Genomic DNA, 23,147 nt, shown 5'->3' with positions numbered 1-23,147 from the left:
TACCCCAGAAGAGACATCAAGGTTGAAATAATGCAGAAGTCATATATATCTCATATACAAGCAGCCAAAAGGTACTTGACCTTATTAATAAAAATCTCTGGATGAGAAAAAGATGTTGAAAGTTTTTTACCTTGACTTTATTATACATGAAAGATATCAAGAAATTATATGCTTGGTTTTAATCCTATACCCAAGGAAGCAAAACAATGTTTTGCACGTGAAATATATTCATGTCTGAGCTACTTGTATATAGAGGCTAATGACTTCACATCACTTGCTTTAGTATGTATACCATAATGTAAGGCCCTCCCCCTTTCAGGCATGTGTAAAGGTCAAAACAGGTCTGGGTAGTGACCTTTCCTATTATGCATAGCATTTTACATGTCTGAATGGGGGTGTGCTTTGCATTATGGGATAGACACTAAGGCAAGTGATGTGAGTCATTAAACTCTATATACAAGTAGCTCAGATGTGAATATATTTCATGAGTAAAACATTGTTTTGCTTTCTTGGGAAAAGGATTAAAACCAGGTATATAATTTCTTGGTGTCTTTAATGTAAACTATTGTTATTAATCTTGGTAAATGGTCCTGGATCTTTTCAACAGTTTCTCTATATCCTTGAAAAATCATAGTGACCATATATGCACACACACAGCTGTCTTAATGTAATCTTATCAAAGCTTGGTAAAGTATGAGAATAACCTTCTGTTTTCTTTACAGGTTGGCATTCTCTTCAATACTACAGTTATCTAATGTGATGCCTTAATAATGTTATCAACGTGGGCCTAAACTTTAATTCTCTGTTCCACACAATCCTCAAATCTCCATCTCCATCTTCATTGACTACTTGTAGTAAATTCCCATTAATATAATATTCCACATGCAACATTCTGAATCCAAAATGCATATTCTTAAAATCAGAAACATTAAACAAGCACTCTTAACACTGCCAATAGACACAGCTTCTCTCGACCAAATGTCACCAACCACTTTCAGATGGTGTAGCCAGGAGTAAAGAAATAGAGTTCTGATGTTTACTGCCAAGCATTGGCAGAAAAACCATAACATCTGTATTGGAAGAAATTCCAATTTCATCAGCCAGCCCTTGTGGATAGAGACCTAAGACTGGATAATGGTTACTGAAAAGAGATGAAAGGAAAAATCAGAATTACCACCTAGAATGTTCGGAGAATAACACACAAGAATTGATGCAGAACTAAAGAAAGCAAGAGCTGATTTGGCAATAATAACTGAAATAAAAAAGAAATTAAGGGGAATAAAATAATTCAGAAATCAGAATTATCACCCGGAATGTTTGGAGAATATCACACAAGAACTAGATGTTTAACTAAAGAAAGCATGAGTTGACTTGCCAATATACATACATACATCTTCAAGGCCCACTCTTCCTAATTGGGTTGTGGGGGCAACAGCTGCAAGAGGAACTTCCAATGGTCATGATCCTCTGCCACCAAGCTCAGGTGTTCTGATGGGATTCCCAAATGTGTCCACCCAAGGTTTTGGATATAATCTATCCAGCGAGTCCTTGGCCTTCCATGTGGCCTCCCACCCTCTGGTTTGGCAAAGAGGGCCTGCTGAGGGAGCTTCTCTTGTGGCATTCTGACCAGGTGCCCGTACCAACATAACTGTGATCTCTCAACATGGAGAAGCAGCGGTTGAGTATTGAGGGTTTCCTGAATTGCAGAGCTTCTGACTCTGTCGAGTTTTGTCAGGCCCGCAACCCCTCGAAGGAACCTCATTTCAGCTGCTTGGATTCATGTCCGCATTCTTCGGTCATTACCCAACTCTCATGACCATAGGTGAGGATGGGGACACAGACTGTATTGAAGACAGCCAGCTTTGCCTTCTGGCTTAACTCCCGCTTCAATACTACCGAACGGCCAAGCTCTCGCAATATTGAGCTTGCTAAGCCAATTCGAGTATCTAGCTCTACATCCCATTTTCCATCATTCGTGAATATGGACCCAAGGTATTTAAACTTCTCCACCTGCCTCATTGGGACTCCACTTACATTTAGAGTGCACTGGGATGGTTGTCTTGAGACCACAAATGTTTCAGTTTTAAGCAGAACTTTTGCTTAACCAAAAAGATTACACAGGTAAGCTGAAATCTCTATTGTTAGATCGGGCCACTTACCTCCCTATCGAGTATAATCCCACCAACTCACAAATTAGAAAACTCCACAGGCTCCTTAAGAAGGTCACCTCTTGGCCTGTGGAAATCACTAACAAATTAAAACCATATAACTCCATATCCCCCCCCCGTATTTATGGACTCCCAAAAATTCACAAGGAAAATGTGCCATTACGTCCCATAGTGGATGGCATTGATTCCCCCACATACAAACTAGCTCTAAACATTTGGCCAAAGCTCTCTCACACTATACTGGCAACACACCTTCATACATAAAAAACTTCGCCCACTTCAAAGCCAGCATAGAAAACCTTACACTCAAACACACTGACATAATGGTCAGTTTTGATGTCTCCTCCTTATTTACAAATGTCCCACTCAAAGAATCCTTAGAGCTAATCCAAGCTAAATTTCCTCCTGATATCACAGCCCTATTTCAGTTCACAATGAACTCAGGCTATTTTGTTTGGCAAGGAAAATTCTACAAACAAATAGAGGGGACAGCCATGGGTTCTCCACTCTCCCCACCCTTGGCCAACTTTTATATGGAGACTTTTGAAGAGGAAGCCTTAAACTCTGCCCCACAAAAACCAACCGTTTGGCTTCGCTATGTAAATGATGTATTCGCTATTTGGCCACATGGCTCTGATGCACTCCTCTCCTTCTTAACACACTTAAACAACCAACACCCCAGAATCAAATTCACCCTGGAAGAGGAAAAAAACAACTGCATTCCTTTCTTAGACACACTAGTCACCCACCAGCCTGATGGAACCTTGGTTTTCTCAGTATATAGAAAATCCACCCATACAGGCAGATACATTCACCAACAATCCCCCCCCCCTCACAACAATATGGAGTCATTAAGACACTACACAACAGGGCTAAACTTATCTGCTCGAACGACAATGCCCTAATCACAGAACTAAACCACATTCTCAACACTTTCTCAGCCAATGGCTACCCCCCAAAAAATCCAAAAAAATATGAAACCAGTAAACCACAGCCTCCCCCCCCCCTCACAACAAGGATTACTCTAAATCCATCACCATACCCTACATCCGAGGCACCTTGGAAAAAATCACAAAAATCTTAAAAAAAACATAACTTAACTTCTTGTTACAGACCATATAAAAAATTGGCATCCCTTATCTGCTCTACTAAAGACCAACCTTCCCCCCTAGACATACCTGGTGTATACCAGGTCCCTTGCAGCTGTAAGCTGCCCTACTTTGACCAAACAGGCAGGACAGCAAATATCAGAATTTCAGAACACAAGGACTACATCCGTTTTCACCAATACAGCCACTCTGGTCTTGCTGACCATGCGCTGGATACCTGCCATAGAATACGGTGGAAGAAAGCCAGGATAATACACTGTAGCAAATACAGATATGAAAGTCTTTTCATGGAATCAGCTTCAGCCCTAAGAAACGATCCAAACCTCAACAAATTTGGCTGCATGAGACTTCCTCAAATTTGGGAAACCTACATCAGAAGACCTTCAGCCCAATCGCCCAAGAATACCAACATTGCCCACTAGAGGGCACAATCAGGACTTTCGGAGAAATAATAGCTTCCTACTTCTTCCTCACTTACTGTTTTGTTGTGCCTGCGTGCACGTGTCTTGTACTTAAGTTCTTGAAAATGGCAACATGACGTTGCCGAAATATTGAAATATATTAAAATTTATTTTAATGTATATCCTAGTATGTTGTAATTTCCTTAAATTATATTGTGAAAATACTCAATATGTGTAATACTCAATACTTTCTCAACTATGAGGCCAGTTAAATCGTCACAAAGAAGCCGACTGACCGATGACCACCTTCAGGATTTGTTATGAATATCGTCATCATCGTTGAAAATCGACTTTGATAAACTTGTTGCCGCAAATGAATGCCCACAGTGTTCTCATTAAGTTGTGTTACATGTAAAAAAAAAACAGAAATATGTAATTAAATTTAATTTAACAACTTATATTTAAACCAATCAAGTATTTTATATTGTTCTCCCAGTAGTAAAATGATTTAACAAATATAGTAATTCAATACATATAACTATTGCCTTGAAAAAATGCAGAGTTTATTGTTATTTAAGTTCTGTCTCAAAGTGTGCTGCCCATGACTCTACCACTCATCATATATTGGCCCTCGTATAGAATGAAGTTGGCCACGCCTGGTGTAGATGATAAGGTTTGGTATAGTTGTGGATGAGTGGTGGAGACAGAGAGTTGTAGCATAGGTACCCTCCCTCGATGAGTGTTTAGACTCTCTGGAGGTGTCATGTAATAATAATAAGAATAATAATTAAATAATTCCACTACAGTCTTTGCCACAATCACCCTACTACTATAATATTCCACAAGCATTACGTTTCATCATTCTTCTTCCTGTTGCTTGTCACATAGTGCAAGAATTTCCTTGAATTTTCTTTAGCCTGAATAGCCAATTTATTCTCATACTGCCCTTTCTCTCTCTCTCTCTCTCTCTCTCTTTATTATTATTATTCTTACAACAGCCTCTTGGGGTCAGCATACTTATTGTGGGAGACTGGAAGATCCAATCAACTATCAATAGATTTATCATACTGATCCTTAAACTCATTAAGCTCTCTTCAGGCACAATGCATTTTGGTAATGAATTCTATTTACCCCTACTTTTCATGTAAAAATTGACTCCTCACCCTGCCCTTCACAAATTCCAGTGATAGCATCTCATTATTCCCACTCCAGTCCATTTAGCCAATTTATTATTCATCTCCATATTCTGCAGTTTGTACATTTGGCATGAGATACATTGAAGAATCTCCCTTATCCAACACATTTGTCACTTTCTTATAAAATATAAGCAGATTGTTAAAATTATATCTGTCACTAAATTGCATCTAATCATTGCTGACTATCGTATGTCTCCTCCATTGCAATTTCTTTTCTCAAACTGCAGTGTTTATCCCTTTTACTCCTGCTCTACTTATATGCCAACTTTTGGCATGTATAGCTGTAGATTATTTGAATCAGATGTGATACCTAACCTAACTAGACCTAACTAATTCTAATGCTGTGTCAGCCTCATTCCCCACACTCCATCATCTTATTATATTGATGTCAGTTGACTCAAGAACTTCCCATAATCACCTGTCTTAGAGTTCCTAATATCTCCTCTCTTCAGAGTAACCTCCCTCTATTTCTATTTGGCCACCTCTACATCAGTATCTTATGATCACCCTGAATAACTGATGGCAGTGTCAATATCTCACTCAGAACCACATTCTGTGAGGATATTGCCAAATTCAACATTAAATCATTGCATCCATCACATGTGCCTTAGATGATTTTCCTTCAGAAATGACAAATTCACTTTTCTGTTTCAATAATACATTAGGTTTTCCTTCTAACCACATTCCTATAATTAAAATTCCTATTAGGATCACTCCTTTTACTTGCACAACCAATTTGTCATTTCATGATCACTGGTTTCTACTTGCTCAAGCCTATAGAAGCTTGAGAAAGTAGAAACCAGTGACCAGTGATCTGTTACTGAATGAGTCAATATCCCTTTATTTCTGTTGCTACTGAGTATATCATACTCAGTTACACAAGCTTTCCTTATGCCAATTATTCTGGGGCATACTAACTCAGTCAGTGCCACAAGCTCAGTACTGTTATTTCTGATACTCCTTGCATTAGTATATAAAAAATACAAAAATAATAATTCCATTCTCCTTGAAACCACTTCAACAACACCAGCTGTCCTCATTCTAGTTGACTACACCTCTCTTCCCACTTTTCTTTTCCTGTTTCCAAAATAAACTGCATATATTATTTTCAATCCATAAAGATTATTGTGGTTATACATGTGAATGAACAGTCCTCTTGTTCATTCAGCAACAAAAGCATTACTAATGGGGCACACCACAGGAAGTTGAGGATTGTAGATTACATCAGAGGCTTAATGTTCTCTATATTTCTTATGGGCTATATGAGGATCTTTACTTCTTAATCTACTTTTCTTAGGAAAATCCAGTGTATGTTGTTATATAGTGTATGGTTTTCCTAGAAAGTCTGAAAACATTTAATGATGACATTTAGTTTGGAATTCACAACATCAGGCAGAGTAAGGTACAAAAGTTTTGAATGAACAGTTTCTTTTTTTTGTATGCCATCAAAAGTATACTTATTATGCATTTAAAAGTATACTTACCACTACAAGATTTACAAGAGAAACAGCATTTAGTGGGATGCTCCACCAGTACATTAGTCCCATTAAATTGACTATGATCATTGAAATTATCAGTACCATAATCATTGCAGAAAAGAGATCCAAACCAAGTAGAATAAAGGCAACTATAAAAACTGTTACTATTGAGAGACCAAGACTTCTCAAAGTATCTGGCCATATAGTGAGATACTGTTCATAAAATATATGAGGTAGACTAGAAATAAATAACTATATATTAGACATATCAAAAATATTCTGCTGGCATTCTATATTTAAAAAAAAAATGATAATAAATAAAAAATTCAATATTATATTTAGCTGAATTGATTCTAAAAAAAGTAAAAAATATAATTTTCTGAGTAGGGTGTAGCACATCAGACATGTGCTACTGGTTTGGGGTGAGTAGTTGAAGAGAAATGAGAAACTTGATGTGTTTCTTGAACAGCTGGTAGTGTCACCCCACACACACACACACCTCAGAGAAAAAAGTGTGGAAGCTGTTCCAAAGAAGAGAAGGAGATGGAATGAAAGAGCAGAACAAGAAGTTGATTTGGTAAGTTTGAAGAATACAAACAATGAGTGTTTGTGTTTTTTTACAGGCATAAAAGAAAATGGAGGAATGATGATGGTCATGCCACCATTTCTTTAAGTTTTGAAGAACAATGATTATGAGTGAGTGAGTCTGTGAGAGTGGGAAGTCACATATTAACCAAATTACCCTCTTATGGACAACAGGAATCGTTTTTAGGAATGTTCTGATGCATCATTCCCAAATGTCAGAATAATATTGTAAGGTTTGAATCAGAAATTTATATAGTGTTAGCAACTGTTCAACCGAGAGGTATTATTATTATTAATATTATTACTAACATCAGACTGAACCTTAAACTCATTCACAGTTTCTGCACTAACCACACTTTTAGGCAATGCAATCCACGCACCAACCACTCTCCATGACAACACACTCCCTTGACAACATCCTCCTTATGCAGCTTCTAAGGATGGCCTCTTATCATCTCCATTTACTCTGTGAAAAATCTTCTCCATATTAACCTGGTAACAATTTCACACCAATTTATATGTCTCAATCATATCACCTCTCCTTCTATTCACAAGGCCGTGCAAGTTACATTTCATCAATCTGTCCTCATATCCTACATTCCATACACCTGACACCAATTTAGGGACTCTTCTCTGGACCATCTATAAGATATCCTTCATTCCTTCATCCCTTGAAACCCACGAAAGCAAATCTACACACAGTGGTTATTATGCAGCCCAAGCAAGGCTTTATACAAGAGAGCCATAACCTCTTTGATTCTGCATGTTAAGTCCTCTGTTCTGATGTTCTTACAATTTTAGCAAGAAGATCTAAATTTTCTAAAGTGACCTCTAAATTTTCCATCTCTGTCCAACATCACTCCCAGATCTCTTCTATTTCCTTCAAAATTTCACCATTAATTGTATACTCTGCATCCCAAAGTTTGCAACCAAATTTCAAGACCTTACATTTTGCAACATTAAACTAATAGCTCCATTTATACAGTCTGATGAGATCTCTTGTGACCTCCTTACAGGAGGTCACAATATCTGCTGTACTTTTCATGGTTCTTCCCAACTTTGTACCACTACAAACAGTTCCATATCTCCAGTAATGCCTATCTCAATATCATTACCAGAGAATTTAAATAATGGCCTCAAAACAGACCTCTGCAACACTTTGCTAATCACCTTCCCCTTTTGGGGTCCCCCCCCCAATACAACTAACCTTGATACTTATCCAACAGGCAATCCAATTCAAAAGTTTGTTGTCTAATTCCATCTGTTTAAATTTAGTTATCAGGTTGTTGTATGGAAGCCTATCAAAGGCCTTGGAAAAATCCAAAAAATACCACTGTATATGATTTTTGGGGGTAAGGGATAATTTCCTTACTGGGAATTATTCCAGGGTAAAGATATGCGCAATACTCTAATACAGAGACTTAGCCTCTTCTTTACCAAGACCATACTGCATGGTAAAGAGTCACATCCTTTCAGAGATGCCCCTATTTTCACAGAACAGTGCAGATCTAGAAAAATATTACAGAGGAAGGCAATGGCAAACCACTTCTGTACCTTGCCAAGAACATTCTATGAATATGCCAAAAATGAGAAAATACGATATGGTGCTGGATGGTAAGACCCCTGGGCCTGAAGGCATCCAACATGCAACTGGGGAAGAACAGAGGGCTTCCAAGTAGAACTAGTTGTTATGATGTGTCCAGGTCAAAACCCAGAAGGAAGCTTGGTTTTGGATGTTGCTGGTTGGAAAAGGGAAGCTCTGTTTTTCACAAGAACCCACAACATTGGAGCTTGCAATGCTAAAAGTATGAAGCAAGGTAAGCTGGAAATAATAAAGATGGAAATGGAGCACAAGAAACTGGATATATTTGGAATAAGTGAACTTAGATGGACAGGAATGGACCATTTTCAGTCAGGGGACTATATGGTGTATTATGTATTACTCAGAACATGAGACGAGTCGTAAAACTGGAGTATCTTTCTTACTCAGGAAAAAGATGGATAGGTATGTATTAGGCTATAATCCAGTGCGTTACAGAATCATTTCTCTCAGAGTCAGTGGGCATCCGATGAATATGACAGTCATACAGGTTTATGCACCCACTACAGAGGCACCAGAAGAAGACATAGAAGAATTTTATGGCAAGTTAGAAGAAGTGGTAGATTTAGCACCAAATCGAGATTTATGATTACTTATTAGAGATTGGAATGCCAAAGTGGGAGAAACTGAGGAACAAGGAATAACAGGTCGTTTTGGTTTAGGTATTTGTAAGACTGCAGGGAAGAGATTAGTTGAGTTTTGTTTGCTAATTGCTAATACCTGCTTTAAACAGCACAAATGGAGATTGTACACATGGATATCACCTGATGGACAATACAGAAATCAAATTGACTATATACTTGGACAAAGAAGATGGAGAAGTGCAATTCAGTCTGTCAAGACTTTTCAAGGTGCAGACTGTGGAACAGACCATGAATTATTAGTGGCTACGATACATGAGAAATTATGGAAACTGAAAATAACATAAATGTTGATCAGATATGATCTTGGAAACATAGCAGCTGAATACAATATTAGTATACAGAACAGATTCAACACACTCAATTTACGTGAAAGAGAACCAGATGAAACTATGGGAAGAGATTAAAGATATAATTAAACCAGAAGCAAAGAAGAATCTTCCAACAGTTTGTAAGACTAAACAGCTGTCAGAAGATGCCATCAAAATTGCTCAGGAAAGAAGGAAAATGAAGGCTGCAGATAACTTGCAGGAAGTACAGCATTTGAATGCAGAGTTTCAATGATATGCCAGAAAAGACAAAGAAAAATACTTTAACCAGGAATGCCAACAAACAGAAGACTAAAACAAGAAAGGAAAACAAGAGATCTTTTCAAAAAGATCAGAGAACTGGCAGGGAAGTTCAGCACCAAGTAAAAATTTTAAAAGTAAACACAAAGGATATCTTACAGAAGCTGCAGATATCAAAGAAAGATGGAAGGAGTATAGAGAAGCCCTTTACAGAAAGAGCTTCTGTACACTCCTTCCATAATTACTAAGAAATTTGAAGAGCAAGATTATACACAGGAGCCAGTACACTGGAGAGTGAAGTGAGATGGTCACTGCAACAGTTATCCAATAATAAAGCACCAGGAGGGGATGGAATACCTGGATGCTCAAAGACCTGGGAGAAGAGGCAATTAAAATTTTAACAGCTCTATGTCAGCGAATTTGGATCACAACTACATAGTATAGAGAATGAAAAAAAAAAGATTTCTCATGTGAGTAAAGTCTTACTTAAGATCATTCAGAAAAGACTGGAACCATTCACGAAGAGAGAATGCCAAGATGAACAAGTAGGATTTCGAAAAGGCAGAGGAACAAGAGATCAGATCGCCAATGTGAGATGGATAATAGAAAGCGCACAGGAATATCAAAAGAATGTCTACTTTTGTTTCCTTGACTATAGTAAGGCTTTTGACTCTGTAGATCATGTGAAACTATGGAATGTGTTAAGAACAATGGGAGTACCAGAGCATTTCATTATCCTTCTGAGGAACCTTTATTATGAACAAGAAATTACTGTCCAAACAGATCTTGGAGAAACTGAGTATTTCACAATAGGTAAAGGGATGACACAAGGATGTATTTCATCTAAGTACCTGTTTAACTTGTACAGCAAATACATTTTAAGAATGGCAGGGCTGGAGGAATCTTCAGCTGGAATTAAAATTGGTGGAAGAAATATTAATAATTTGAAATATGCAGATGATACCACATTGCTAGCAGAATGCTAAGAAGATTTGGAGGAACTTATTATGAAAGTTATTATTATTATTATTATTATTACCCACGACCCCACAGAGTCAAAGCCTCATCTGGGAGGTCCTTTCATCATACACACAGCTAATCATATAATGCTTTAAACACACTCAAATTCCCTGCAGACACCACACTCTCAGGCAAAGCATTCCAATCATTCACAACTCTGCATGAAAAAAAACCTTCTTCTCACTCCCCCTACTGACACCCTCTTTATACAGTTTCCAGGGATGACCTCTGGTTCTCCCCCAATCTCCCACTATTTTCTGTAGAACCTCTCCAGCACTGATCCTATAACAACCTCTTACTAACTTGTAGGTCTCTATCATATCTCCCCTCTTCCTCCTGTCCACCAGACTCTGCAAGTTGCATCTTCTCAATCTTTCCTCATACTCGACATTCCAGAGGTTAGAAACTACCTTAGTCACTTACCTCTGGACCCTTTCTAACATCTCTTCGTCCTTCTGAAAACCAGGTGACCAAATCTGGGCACAATAGTCCATATGTGGCCTAATCAAAGCCTATACAATGGAACAAGAATCTCCCTACTTCTACAAATCAGTGTCCTCTGCATCATTCCCAGAAGCCTTTGTGTTGTCTTCACAATTTTGGCTATGTGTCCCCCTAAATTTTAGATCCTTATCCACCATCACCCCCAGATCTCTTATTTCTTCCACCTCCAACAATACATCCTCACCAAGCATAAATTCTGCATCCCATCTTTGTTTTCCAAATTTTAAAACCTTACATTTTGCAACATTGAACTCGCATCCCCATTCTGGTCCCAATCACTCAATTTATTCAAGTCTTCTTGTAACACCATGGCATCTTCTCTACTCTTCATAGATCATCCCAACTTTGCATTATCTGCAAACAACTGAATATCTCCATCCAAATCATCACCAATATTATTAATATACAAGTTAAACAGTAATGGCCCTAAAACATACCTCTGGTTTGCTCCCCCATACACAAGTTGTTGATACCTATCAGATAGCCATCTCTAATCCAATGCACCAATCTAATATCCAACCCCATCCGCTCTAGTTTGACTATCAACTTATCATGTGGTAATATATCAAAAGCCTTTGCAAAATCTAAGTATATTACTGTGTATCCTTCTCCTCTGTCCAAGGAAGCTGTCACCTTATTGTAATAAGTAGATTACTAAAACACGACCTTCCTTTAGCAAATCCATGCTGTCCATCAAAGATAATACCACTGTTGTGAACTGAATTCTGGATCCTAGTTCTCACAAGCTTCTCCAACAGCTTAACTACAACACCTGACATACAGATAGGCCTATAGTTTGGTGCTTGAGTTCTATCACCTCTTTTATGAAGTGGCACAATCTTGCCCTCCTTCCACTCCTTAGGAACTTGACACAGTGCAAGACTCGTATTAAAAAAAAATGTGTCAAACTCTTTGGCTCATTCCTTCAGAATACGTGGTGAAATATTATCAAGTCCCACGGCCTTATTTACATCTAGTTTGCTCAACTCCTCAAGTTAAAGAAGAAAGTGCTAAATATGGCCTTAAACTTAACCTCAAAAAGATAAAAGTTATGGCAACATGTGAACTTAATGATTTTGAAATAGATGGGGAGAAAATAGAAGTAGTTAACAATTTTGTGCTCCAAGCTATGATCATCAAGCAAAAATTATCATACTTTGGACATATTATGCGAGCAAATGACAGTCTGGAGAAGATGACGATGCTTGCTAAAGCTGATGGAAACAGGATAAGAGGAAGACCAAAAATTAGATGGGTAGATGGAGTTAAAGGAGCAACTGGAATGCACATGGAAATTCTGAAAGATATGGCCAGGGACAGATCTGAATGGAGAGCGTATGTTCATAGAATCACCAGGAGTCGAAAATGACTCGATGGAACATAACACACACATGATTATCATCAACAATAATTTTTTGTCCAGTGCTGGTCAATTTCAAAGTTCTCCATTCAGCCCTATCTTCAGCTTTTCTATGCCACCGAGTTTTTAGTTCCAGCCATCTCTTTAATCTTGTCATGCTACCATCTCTGTGGTTTGCAAATAGTTCTTTCCATCTCTGGGACACCATTCAGATATCAACTTTGTAAAATTTTGAGTGTTAGTTACATTTTGCAATATGACTTGTCCATTGCCATTTGGATCTTTTAATAGCTGTTACAATGTCTCTCATCCAGATTCTGAGCTCTGACCTAAATATTGCACTCTCTATTTTGAATGATAATACCAAGCAGTAATCTTTACATTTTTCTCTGGGTATTCCTCAATTTGTTGGTATTTTTTTATTCAAAGTCCACATTCACTTCCATATGTCATAACTAGAAGTATACAACTTTCAAATATTTTTATTTTAAGGCAGATTGAGATGTCTGCTTTGAGAGCTTCATGGTATTTTCCAAAAACAAATCAATCAAGTTGAATTGTTCATAAAATTTCTGCCTCACAGCCTACCCTTACTGTGATTTTTGGTTACGTATGTATTATACATAATTTTTATTTTCTCTTTGTTTATATTTAATCCTTTCTTTTGACTTTCTATTTTCAATCCATGGATCATTTATTGAAATTCTTCTAGAGAATTTTCTAAAAGAACAATGTCATCAGCAAATAGCAGGTAATTTGGTTCTTTCCCATTTACTATATTTCCTGCATTTTTCCATTCCAGATTTTTAAAAATTTCTTCTATGGCTGCTGTAAATCATTTAATGAAATGGAATCTTTCTGCCTAACTTCCTTTTTCATAGGTAATTTCATATTTGTTTTTGACTTTATGGATGCAATTGGATTTTTATATGTGATATATATATATATATATATATATATATATATTGATTATGTATATATGTGTGTAAGTTTTTTTTTTTTTAAATTCTTTTGATTTTAATAGCTTACTTTGAGATTGAATCAAATACCTTTCAAAATCAATAAAGGCTAGACCTAAGGTTTTAGTATTCATTTGTCTTTTCAATGATTTGCCTTATTACATACATATGATCAATAGTGCTTTAATTATTTCTGAATCCTGCTTGTTCTGGAGAAAATAGCAAAAATATAGTTTGTTTTGCATTCTGCTTCTAATAATTCTTCTAAAACTTTTGTATGCTGTTGAAAGAAAGCTGATGGGCAGTAATTTCCAATATCCCTTCTGCATCCCTTTTTGAAAACTATATAAGGATAGCATTGTTCCTACTATTTGGTATTGTCTTCTGTCTTAAGCAGGATGCATAAATTTTACTTACTACAGACTAGATCACCATCTGTTTCAACTAGTGCTTAGTACTCCATTTTCATCTTTAAGGGCTATTAATTTAGTTTGTCCTATGGACAACTCTCTTTTCAATCCTTTTAGACTCAAATTGTTTTCTACTGTAATTCTGAATTTCCTTATTCTGAAATTTCTAATTTCCTGTGTCATCCTTTTACTTATTGTTTTACACAGCTCAGAGAATTCTATTCTACTTATCTTGTCTAGATCTCTTATCATTTCTCTCATCTTTCTGAGATTTCTTTGGATAATTTTCCTTCATCCTTCTTTTGGTTAATTCTTCCAATCTCTATGGCATTATTTAGTAGACTCTCTGATATTTACTTGGCAGTTTTTATCCAAGTCTTCATTCATCATTTTGTTGTAGTACCCATAGCCTCATTCCCACCCCAACTCTGCTTTTGTGAAGTGGAAGAATTTTTCTCACTTTCCTCCTTGAGTTCTTGCCCTGTTGTATGACTTGTTAAACAGGTGTGCAAAGGATGCTCTAAATTCCCTGGAGCATTCCATCACAACACATGGTAATATAACTGTCAAACCCTATATCAAAAGGATGAACTCTGATAAACTGCTTGAAGAATATTTCAACTACGCTTCTTGGAAAGAAGTCAATGAATACCCCCTTCCCACCATGGCAAGGTGCATCATGCCATATAATGAGTCACATGTTTCCAGCCAGTATAAATTGGAGGAATATGCCAGCCTGGTTGGCCGAGTGGTTAGCATATCTGCACTCCAGCCAAAAGGCTGTGGGTTCAAATCCTGTCATGGGCATGGATGCTTATGATTGTCTGTGAAAATACTAATGGTGGTGGTGGGCAGTAGATAGCGTTGGTGTACATGTATATATGTGCCACGAAGTTCGCTGTAGTTGGCAGATTGAGTGGTGGAGATGGAGAGTTGTAGCGTAGATACCCTCCCCTCAATGAGTCTTTGGACTCCCTGGAGGTGTCATGTAATAATAATAATAATAAAAAACATAAGCAGATTGCTGATTTCTTTTCTTCTTGCTCCTTCTCCCCAGTGCTATTAGAATATTCGAGGGCTAAGGGTGAATCTTTCCTATTTTGCTATTTCATTTCATCTTATGTGGAAAGGGCCTCTGCAGCCCTACCACTTTCCTCTTGTAGTGACTTCACTCCAAAATGTTAATATGGTTGTGCCTTATAATACAACTCATGCTGCATTGATTTTTGTGCAGAATAATCAGAGCCTCATTAAGGGCTTAGGCAGAGGTTCCTGTTTGAGAAGTATATTATGGTCTCACAAAAGTCAGTGATACTGTGAATGAGGAACACATTCACAATATCACTGATGGTATAAGATTAGTCTTAGAAGGGAATTTTACATAGGCACATGGAATGTTTGGGGTCTACAGATGGGTACTCTTGAGATTGTCTGTAAAGAGATGCATTGGTATAAAATTGACATCCTGGAAATTACAGAGACCATATGGAATGGAAAAGGTCACTTCAAAAGACAGGATGGTAAGTTAGTTGTTTATTCGGTGGCAACTCAAAGCATCATGGGTAGCTGTGATACTGGAAACAGCTAAGGCAAGATGTCTTCTTGATTATAACCCCATTAATGATAGGATACTTTCTATTAGACTTAAGGCTCGTCCTACTAATGGGTTAATCATGGTAGTTTTTGCACTCCACACAGATAGGCATGATGAAGAGAGTGAGGAATTCTATGAAAACTTACAGATTGTCTTGGACTGCCTACCAAAGAGACTTACATCTTAGGGAACTTAAATGCAAAAGTGGGAAAGGGTAAGAGAGTTAGGCCAGAGTGTGGCTTGTTTGATCTGGGTGAATGTAACCTGTAGTGAAAGACTAGTGGAATTTGCCCATGCTAACAGATTAGTTATTACCAGCATCTGCTTCCAGAAACACCCACGATGGGCCTATACTTGGATATTTAACATTTGACACTGACAGGTCAAGGCACCAGACTGATTAAATCCTGGCTTTCCAGCAGTGGAAGACAAGCATCTCTGATGTGCATACTTGTGCTGGAGCAGATTGGGGTACAGAGCATCAACTAGAAAGAGCCAAAGTAAGATTAAGACTCCGAAAACTTCCAAGGCAGGCACATCCCATTAAACTGAATGTTAGAGCAATTCATAGTGGATTCACAGAAGAAACATCAGCTCGGTTGGATGATTTTTTGGAGACCAATGAGGAAAACTCACTAGAAATGCTTTGGGAAGGAGTTGAGGTGATAATACAGGATACAGCCAAGAAGTATCTCAACCCAATAAGAAGACAAGAGACTCATGGATATGAGATTCAACATAGGAACTAATCAAATCAAGTTCCTTCAACATAGGAACTAATCAAAAAAAGGTTGTGGGAAAAACAAAGAGACACAGATACTGAAGAATATAGAAGTCAGAAGAGCCTCAAGCAGGACAAGGAAAAGTTTTATACTAATAAATGTGACGAGATTCCAGATGAGGAAGCACAATTATAAAAGGATGTTTTATTTAGTTTGTGACCTGAAGTACAAGTATAAGCCCAAATTGAATGTCATCGAAGACAGGAATGGAGCATTACTAACTGAAGAACTGGAAATCAAAAACAAATGGAAAGAATACTATGAGAAACTGTACAATAGAGTGAATAAAGAAAATTTTGAGGAGTCCTCTCACCAGAAAAATTCCAATTTAGAACCTCCTCCACTTAGGCATGAAGTTGAAAGAGCAGTTAAACAGATTAACAGCAATAAGGTCCCAGTTGCAGATGGAATCCCAGCAGAGTTAATTAAGGTCTAGATACCTTGGTCATCTGCCTACCTAATGGTAACCTGTCCTTTTCAGTATATAGGAAATACACTCACACATGCAGATATATTCACTAACTTTCCCATCACCCCCTCCTCTCAAGCATAAAAACACTAACCCAGAGAGCTTATAACCTTTGTTCCAATCAGACCTCTCTTATAACAGAACTCAATCATATACACCACAAATGAAATGTGGTGAATGAAAACAGTAGGAGAAAGGGAATGGTGAGAGGTGCAATGTATGGTGACTCAATGATCCGTGGTGTGCAAGATAGGATGTGTGAGGAGTGGTTGGAGGAACAATAGAGAATGTGGCTATGGCAATTAAGTGGAGTGAAAGGATGGATGAGATGATTGCGATGGACACGAATGACTTGAGAGGCAGTGTAAATCAGGCGGCAAAAGATCTGAGATTCTTGCTTGAAGTTGTGCAAAAGAAAACATAGAGAGGGAAGATTGTGTGTGTGTGTGTGTGTTGCCCAGATATGATAGTGATGAGCAGAGCAGAAGAGCAGAAATACTGAATCACATAATAGCCAGAATGTGTGAGAAGAGAGGGCTGGAATACATGGATGCTTGGAGGACGTTTGAAGACAGAACGGAACTGTATGCTAGAGACTGCTTGCATTTGAATGAGGAAGGACGAAGGCATCTGGAAAGATTGTTGTTTTCTGAATGAGTCAGTGTGTCAGTGCAGAGAAACTAGAATTCCCAGGGTGGATGGTAGCAGGGATGGTCTCTTGTGGGAATGGGTGCTTGGGGGAAGGGGGACAAAGTCAGGAAACATAGAACCCAGGGGAATCAAGAGGGGACAATGATAGGTATAGAAGCAGTGACAGTTTTATGCTCTATACTAATGCTAGGAGTATTCGAAATAAAGGAAATGAACTGGTGGTGGTGCTGATAGCATCAACCTGGCCAAAGATTATTGGGATCTCTGAGATGTGGTTGATGAAGGATGATATAATAACCGAAATTGAAGTGGCAGGGTACACCATTTTCGGCAGGATAAGAAAGGAAAACATGGTAGTGGGGTACCGCTTATGATAAGAGATGAATTATGTCTTCTTAGAGTAGAGGCTTTGGAAGGCAGTGACACAAATGGTTTTGAAAGCATATGGTGTGAGGTAGACGCGGCCAAGACCGGATATTTATTGTGGTGTTGCAATAAACCAGGGAGCACAGAGGGTGGGGACCAGGAGATGTTTAGACAGTTGAGCTCGGCAGGTGCAAGATGAATGATTGTTATGGGAGATTTTAACTACAGCAGTATAAGCTGGGAGGAGGAAAATGCAAGTAGTAAGAGGTGGATAGAATTTCTGGAATTCTTGAGGGACAATTGTCTTCGGCAGCATGTGATGGAGGGAACAAGAGTTTTGGATTTGGTCATAGCATCAGAAGAGCTGACAATAAGTGAGATGACATCTCACCCACCAGTTGGATAGAGTGACCATGTGGTTTTCACTTGGAAGATGAACAGACATGCAGGTGTATCAAAGAAAAGGGAACGTATGTGGAATTATAAGGCAGGTGATTATAGTAGTCTTAGGTATCAACTAGGGGCAGTTCTATGGAGGGAAGAATTGGAAGGCCAGGATATCATTAGTGCTTAGGAAATTGTGAAAGAATGTTAGCAGCAATAGTAAGCTGTATTTCATGGATGAAGAAGCAAATACAATTTGGTGTAAAATGAATGACAAATGATATCAAACAGGAACTGCAGTTGAAAAAGAGATTATGGAAGATATACAAGGAGGGGGTGGAGGAGAGATACATAAAGTATATAAGACTCAGGCCAGGAGAGTGACCAGAATGGTGAGGAAGGCAAAACTAGAATATGAGAAGAGATTGGCACTAAGATCCAAAGAAAATCCTAGGGAATTTTTTAGCTATGTGACCAGTAGGTGGAGAAATGATTGTGGAAGAATGACATTGCGGGATAAAAATGGGAATAGAGTGACTGATGCACAGGACATAGCAGAGTTGTTCAATGAGCACTTTATTGGAGTATTTCATCCTAGAGATGGTTTTAATACTAGAGGGATAGGGCAGGATCAGAGTTTAGAGGTGCAAGAGGAGAGTGTGTTCCAAATACCGAGTACTCTGGATACCAATAAAGCTGTTGGACTGGATGGTATTTTACGAGAGGTTTTGAGAGAATGTGCTAAAGAACTGACAGCTCCGTTGACCTGGCTTTTCAATAAAAGTCTGGCTGAAGGAATGGTACCCAGGAAATGGAAGGAAGGTAAGATAGTGCAGCTGCATAAGGGCAGTAGCAGACTGGAAGTGTCTAATTATAGGCCTGTTTGTGTGTCATCAGTAGTTGTTAAGGTCTTGGAGAAATAAGTGAGGGACTATATACAGCATTAGGTAGATGAGGGTAATGTTATCTGCGAAAATCAACATGGATTTTAGGGGCGCTCTTGCTTTAGTAATATGATTGTCTTTTATAAAGTGACAAGAACAGTTGATGAGGGAAAGGCATATACTGCCATTTTTTTGGATTTTGCAAAGGCATTTGAAAGGGTGCCACATGATAAGTTCATACTTAAGTTGCAGCAGATGGGTTTAAATGTCGGGTTAGTCAAATGGATTCAGGATTGGCTGACTGACAGGTATCAGAGAGTTGTGTATGATAGGGTAATATCAAGGAAGTAGAAGGTTACAAGTGGGGTTCCACAGAGTTCAGTACTGGGACCTGTATTGTTCAACCTTTATATCAATGATATTGTCAATGGATTGCAAGGGGACATTCAGTTGTTTGCGGATGATGTGAAGTTGGTAAGGGTATCAGTAATAGTGCAGATGTGGCAGCCCTGCATGAGGATTTGAATAAGCTAGACAGATGGACAAATAAATGGGGTTGTCGGTTCAATGCAGCAAAATGTAAAGTCTTGAGGTTTGGGATCCATCGATGGGAGGATGCATACTCGATTTGAGGAGCTGTACTGGAGGAGGCAGGAGAGAAGAGAGCTGGGGATTGATAGAAAACTGAAATGCAGGGAGCATATTGCAAAGGTGGTGAGGATAACTCAGAGGATTGCTGCAATACTGAGAAGGACCCTGACCTGCAGAGATAAAAGAGTTATCATTCCGTTGTATAAGGCCCTGATCAGGCCACACTTAGACTATTGTTCTCAGATTTGGTCCCCAGGATTTGAAGGGGATAAATTGACTGTGGAAAGGGTACAGAGTCGGATAACAAAGATGGACTGTACAACATGAGTTATGAGTAAGCTTACCATACGTCCCGGTTTGAAGGTATGGTGCCGGCCAGTTTGTCATTTTGTCCCGGTTATTTGGTAAAAATTTAAAAGTGCAGAATATACACGCAGTAGTACAAAAAGTCCAGCCTCGGAAAATGGCGATTAGGCAACACGAATACCCCACTTTGACTCTGGCCTGTACGCTGCGTCGTAAGTCATTGTTGAGCATGCACAATCTTAGTTGAGTTTAGATTGCAAGTCGGTGTTTCTTTTTGGCATGTTGTTTGCGATTTTATTTACTTCATTAAATTAATTTAACTCCAAAATGCCAAAAAGAAACTGTGTGTTTACTGATAAATTAAAAAAGGATTATCCATTTTTGAAAAACGTTTGTGGTCATATTGACAAAGTGAAATGTGAACAGTGCTCTTCAGAATTTTCTGTGGCTCACGGTGGGTGTTTAGACATAAAAAATCACTTGACATGTGCAAAACATAAGGCTAGTCTAGCAGTGGCAGGAACTTCCTCGAAGATATTGTCATATTTTAAAGGTGCCGATCGAAGTGACAAAGAATTTTTAATAGCTGCTAAAGAAGCAACTTTTGCATTTCATGTTGCTATTCACAATCTCAGCTTTAAGTCTGCCAATTGTTCATCTAAATTGATATCAAAGCTTTTTGAAACAAAGTTTAGACTGGGTAGATCAAAATGTGAAGCTGTCATTGTTAATGTGATTGAGCTAAAGTTTCAGCAACTTTGTGAAGATTTAAACAAAACAAATTTTGTGACGATATGAATTGATTCTTCCAACAGAAAAGAAATTAAAACTGTGCCATGTGTTGTGCGGTATTTTGCACCAGATTGTGGAGTAAAAGTTAAACTTTTAGACTTTCAATTAGTTCCCGGTGAAACTGCAGAAATACTGACAAACCATTTAATGTCAGTTATGAAAACTCATAATATAACAAAAAAAATTATTGGATTTTGTGGAGATAACTGCAATACCAATTCGATTGAAGAAGGAACTAGGAAAATATATTGTGGGCATTGGTTGCAGTGCTCACATTGTTCACAACTGTCTTCAAACTGCAGTTGATGTTCTACCTATTGAAATAGAAGCTTTAGTAGTCAAAATTTATAAGTATTTCCACATTTATACAGTTCGAGTCACACAACTAAAAGCGTTCTGTGAATTTGTAGATGTAGAGTATAAAAAGGTTCTTCAACATGGCAACACCCATTTTCTTTCGCTACTTCTAGCTATTGACAGAATACTTGAAATCTATGGGGGACTGAAATCACATACATTTTATTTCACAAGAACACTGTCTGGTGATGATAAAACAGTTCCTTGATAATGATTGTGGTGAAATGTATTTGTGGTTTGTGCACAGGCAACTCAAATTGTTTAACAAATATATCTTGATTATGGAAAGTACAAAAGCGAGTGCAACAGATATTGACATTGAACTTAAAAAATTAAAAACAAATCTTGAGGAAAGGCGTAATAATAAATTTATACCTCAAGAAGCAAAAAAAGCTTTTTAGAATACTGGAAAATAATGGAAGTATTAATATTAATACAATACTACAAGAGTAAACAAAATTTTATGACCAATGTCTTTCTTACATTGAGCTTTGGGAAAATAGTTTTGATGGAGCAGAATCTTTTACTCGGATAAACAATGAATTAACTTGGTCAGAAATTGAAGCTTTAGGTGAAAAAATGAATAAAACTCTTGCAAATAATGCAATAAACATGGATGAACTGTTTGATGAAGTGGTGATTGCAAAAGCTTTTTGGTCAGTAAACTACAACTTTTTTAAAAACACAAGTTGCGAAGAAAAATGGATACAACTATTCAGTCATTTCAAAGAAAAGAACATTTCATTGCCCAATCTTGTCCAAATTATAGAATACATTTTCAGCCTGCCAGGCACATCTTCACCTGTTCAAAGGATATTCTCAATAATGAATAATATATGGTCTGAAGAAAGAGGTAGAATGGCTGAATCAACAGTAAAAGCTGTATTGCACTGCAAACTTAATAGTAAAATAAATATTAAAAAGTTATTAATATTTATCACTAGCGTGAATTTTTCGACGCGATTAAAAATAACAAAGAATTTTTAAAGAAAGTTCACGCTAGTGATAAATATTAATAACTTTTTAATAATAAGTTCATCAGTACAGGATATGATAGTACTACATGAAAAATTTACATCATTACTAACTTCCTGTCTATAATTTTCCTCCAAATCAGTCTGTTACTTGTCAAGACTCCAACATTACCAGATCTTATATTCCCATCGTCTAAGGCACTTTGTATCGTATCAATCCACCTATATCTTAGTCTTCCTCTGGGTTGTTTTCCTGCCAACTTGGCAGAGAACACTTGTTTTGCTAATCTTTCCTCGCCCATTCTGTTAAAGTGACAATACCACCTGAGATTACTCTGCTAACGCATTCCTGGATGCTGACAATGTCAAGTTCTTTCCTAATATCCTCGTTTTTAATATGATATTGCCATTGATGCCATCTGTTCACACCCTCTAATCTTTCTCAGGACTCTCATATCTGCAGTCTTTAGTCTTTGGTCAAGTATTTTACTTCTGACCCAGCTCTCAGATCCATAAGTTAAAACTGGTTTGAACACTGTCTTGTATACTGCTAATTTAGTGTTCCAACTAATTTCTCTCTCATTCCATAAGAATTTATTCAATTGACTTCCTACCATACCAGCTTTGTTGATTCTGTTGTCAATTTCCATATTTAATTTATCATCTTCACTAAAAATCGTGCCTAAGTAGCTGAAATGTTTTACTTGTTCCACAGGTTCTCCATTCAAAACACAGTTGACATTTTCAACGATTCTTCCTATTTTCATTGTCTGTCTTTTTATTGCTGACCTTCATACCATATCTATTACAACAGTTATTCAATTTAGTCAGATAATCTTGCAGACTTGTAGTGGATTTATTTAGAAGTATAACATCGTCTGCATAAAGCAAAGAGCTGACATTAACATCTCCAATTTTGATATCATGCTTAATACCACTTTCCTTCATTATGTGAGCCATATAGATAATGAATAACAGTGGGGATAATGTACATCCT

At 37.7% G+C, this 23,147-nt stretch overlaps 1 protein-coding gene across 5 annotated transcripts in view; it reads right to left on the bottom strand.

The window, feature by feature from the left end:
• Positions 1-23,147, bottom strand: part of LOC150094664 (NPC intracellular cholesterol transporter 1-like) — a 672,338-nt gene that overhangs the window by 70,686 nt on the left and 578,505 nt on the right. For all 5 annotated transcript variants that reach the window (XM_090411086.1, XM_090411087.1, XM_090411088.1 and 2 more), the window contains exon 22: positions 6,359-6,590. In XM_090411086.1, coding sequence (XP_090267212.1) covers positions 6,359-6,590 — 232 coding nt within the window. The remainder of the gene's footprint in view (positions 1-6,358; positions 6,591-23,147) is intronic.

Source organism: Typopeltis vanoorti, chromosome 21, assembly GCF_054136105.1.
Source record: "Typopeltis vanoorti isolate ZY-2024b chromosome 21, IOZ_Tvanoo_1.0, whole genome shotgun sequence".
NCBI lineage: Eukaryota > Metazoa > Arthropoda > Arachnida > Uropygi > Thelyphonidae > Typopeltis > Typopeltis vanoorti.
The sequence above is the reverse complement of the archived record's forward strand: the minus strand, read 5'-3'. Positions and strand labels throughout refer to the sequence as shown.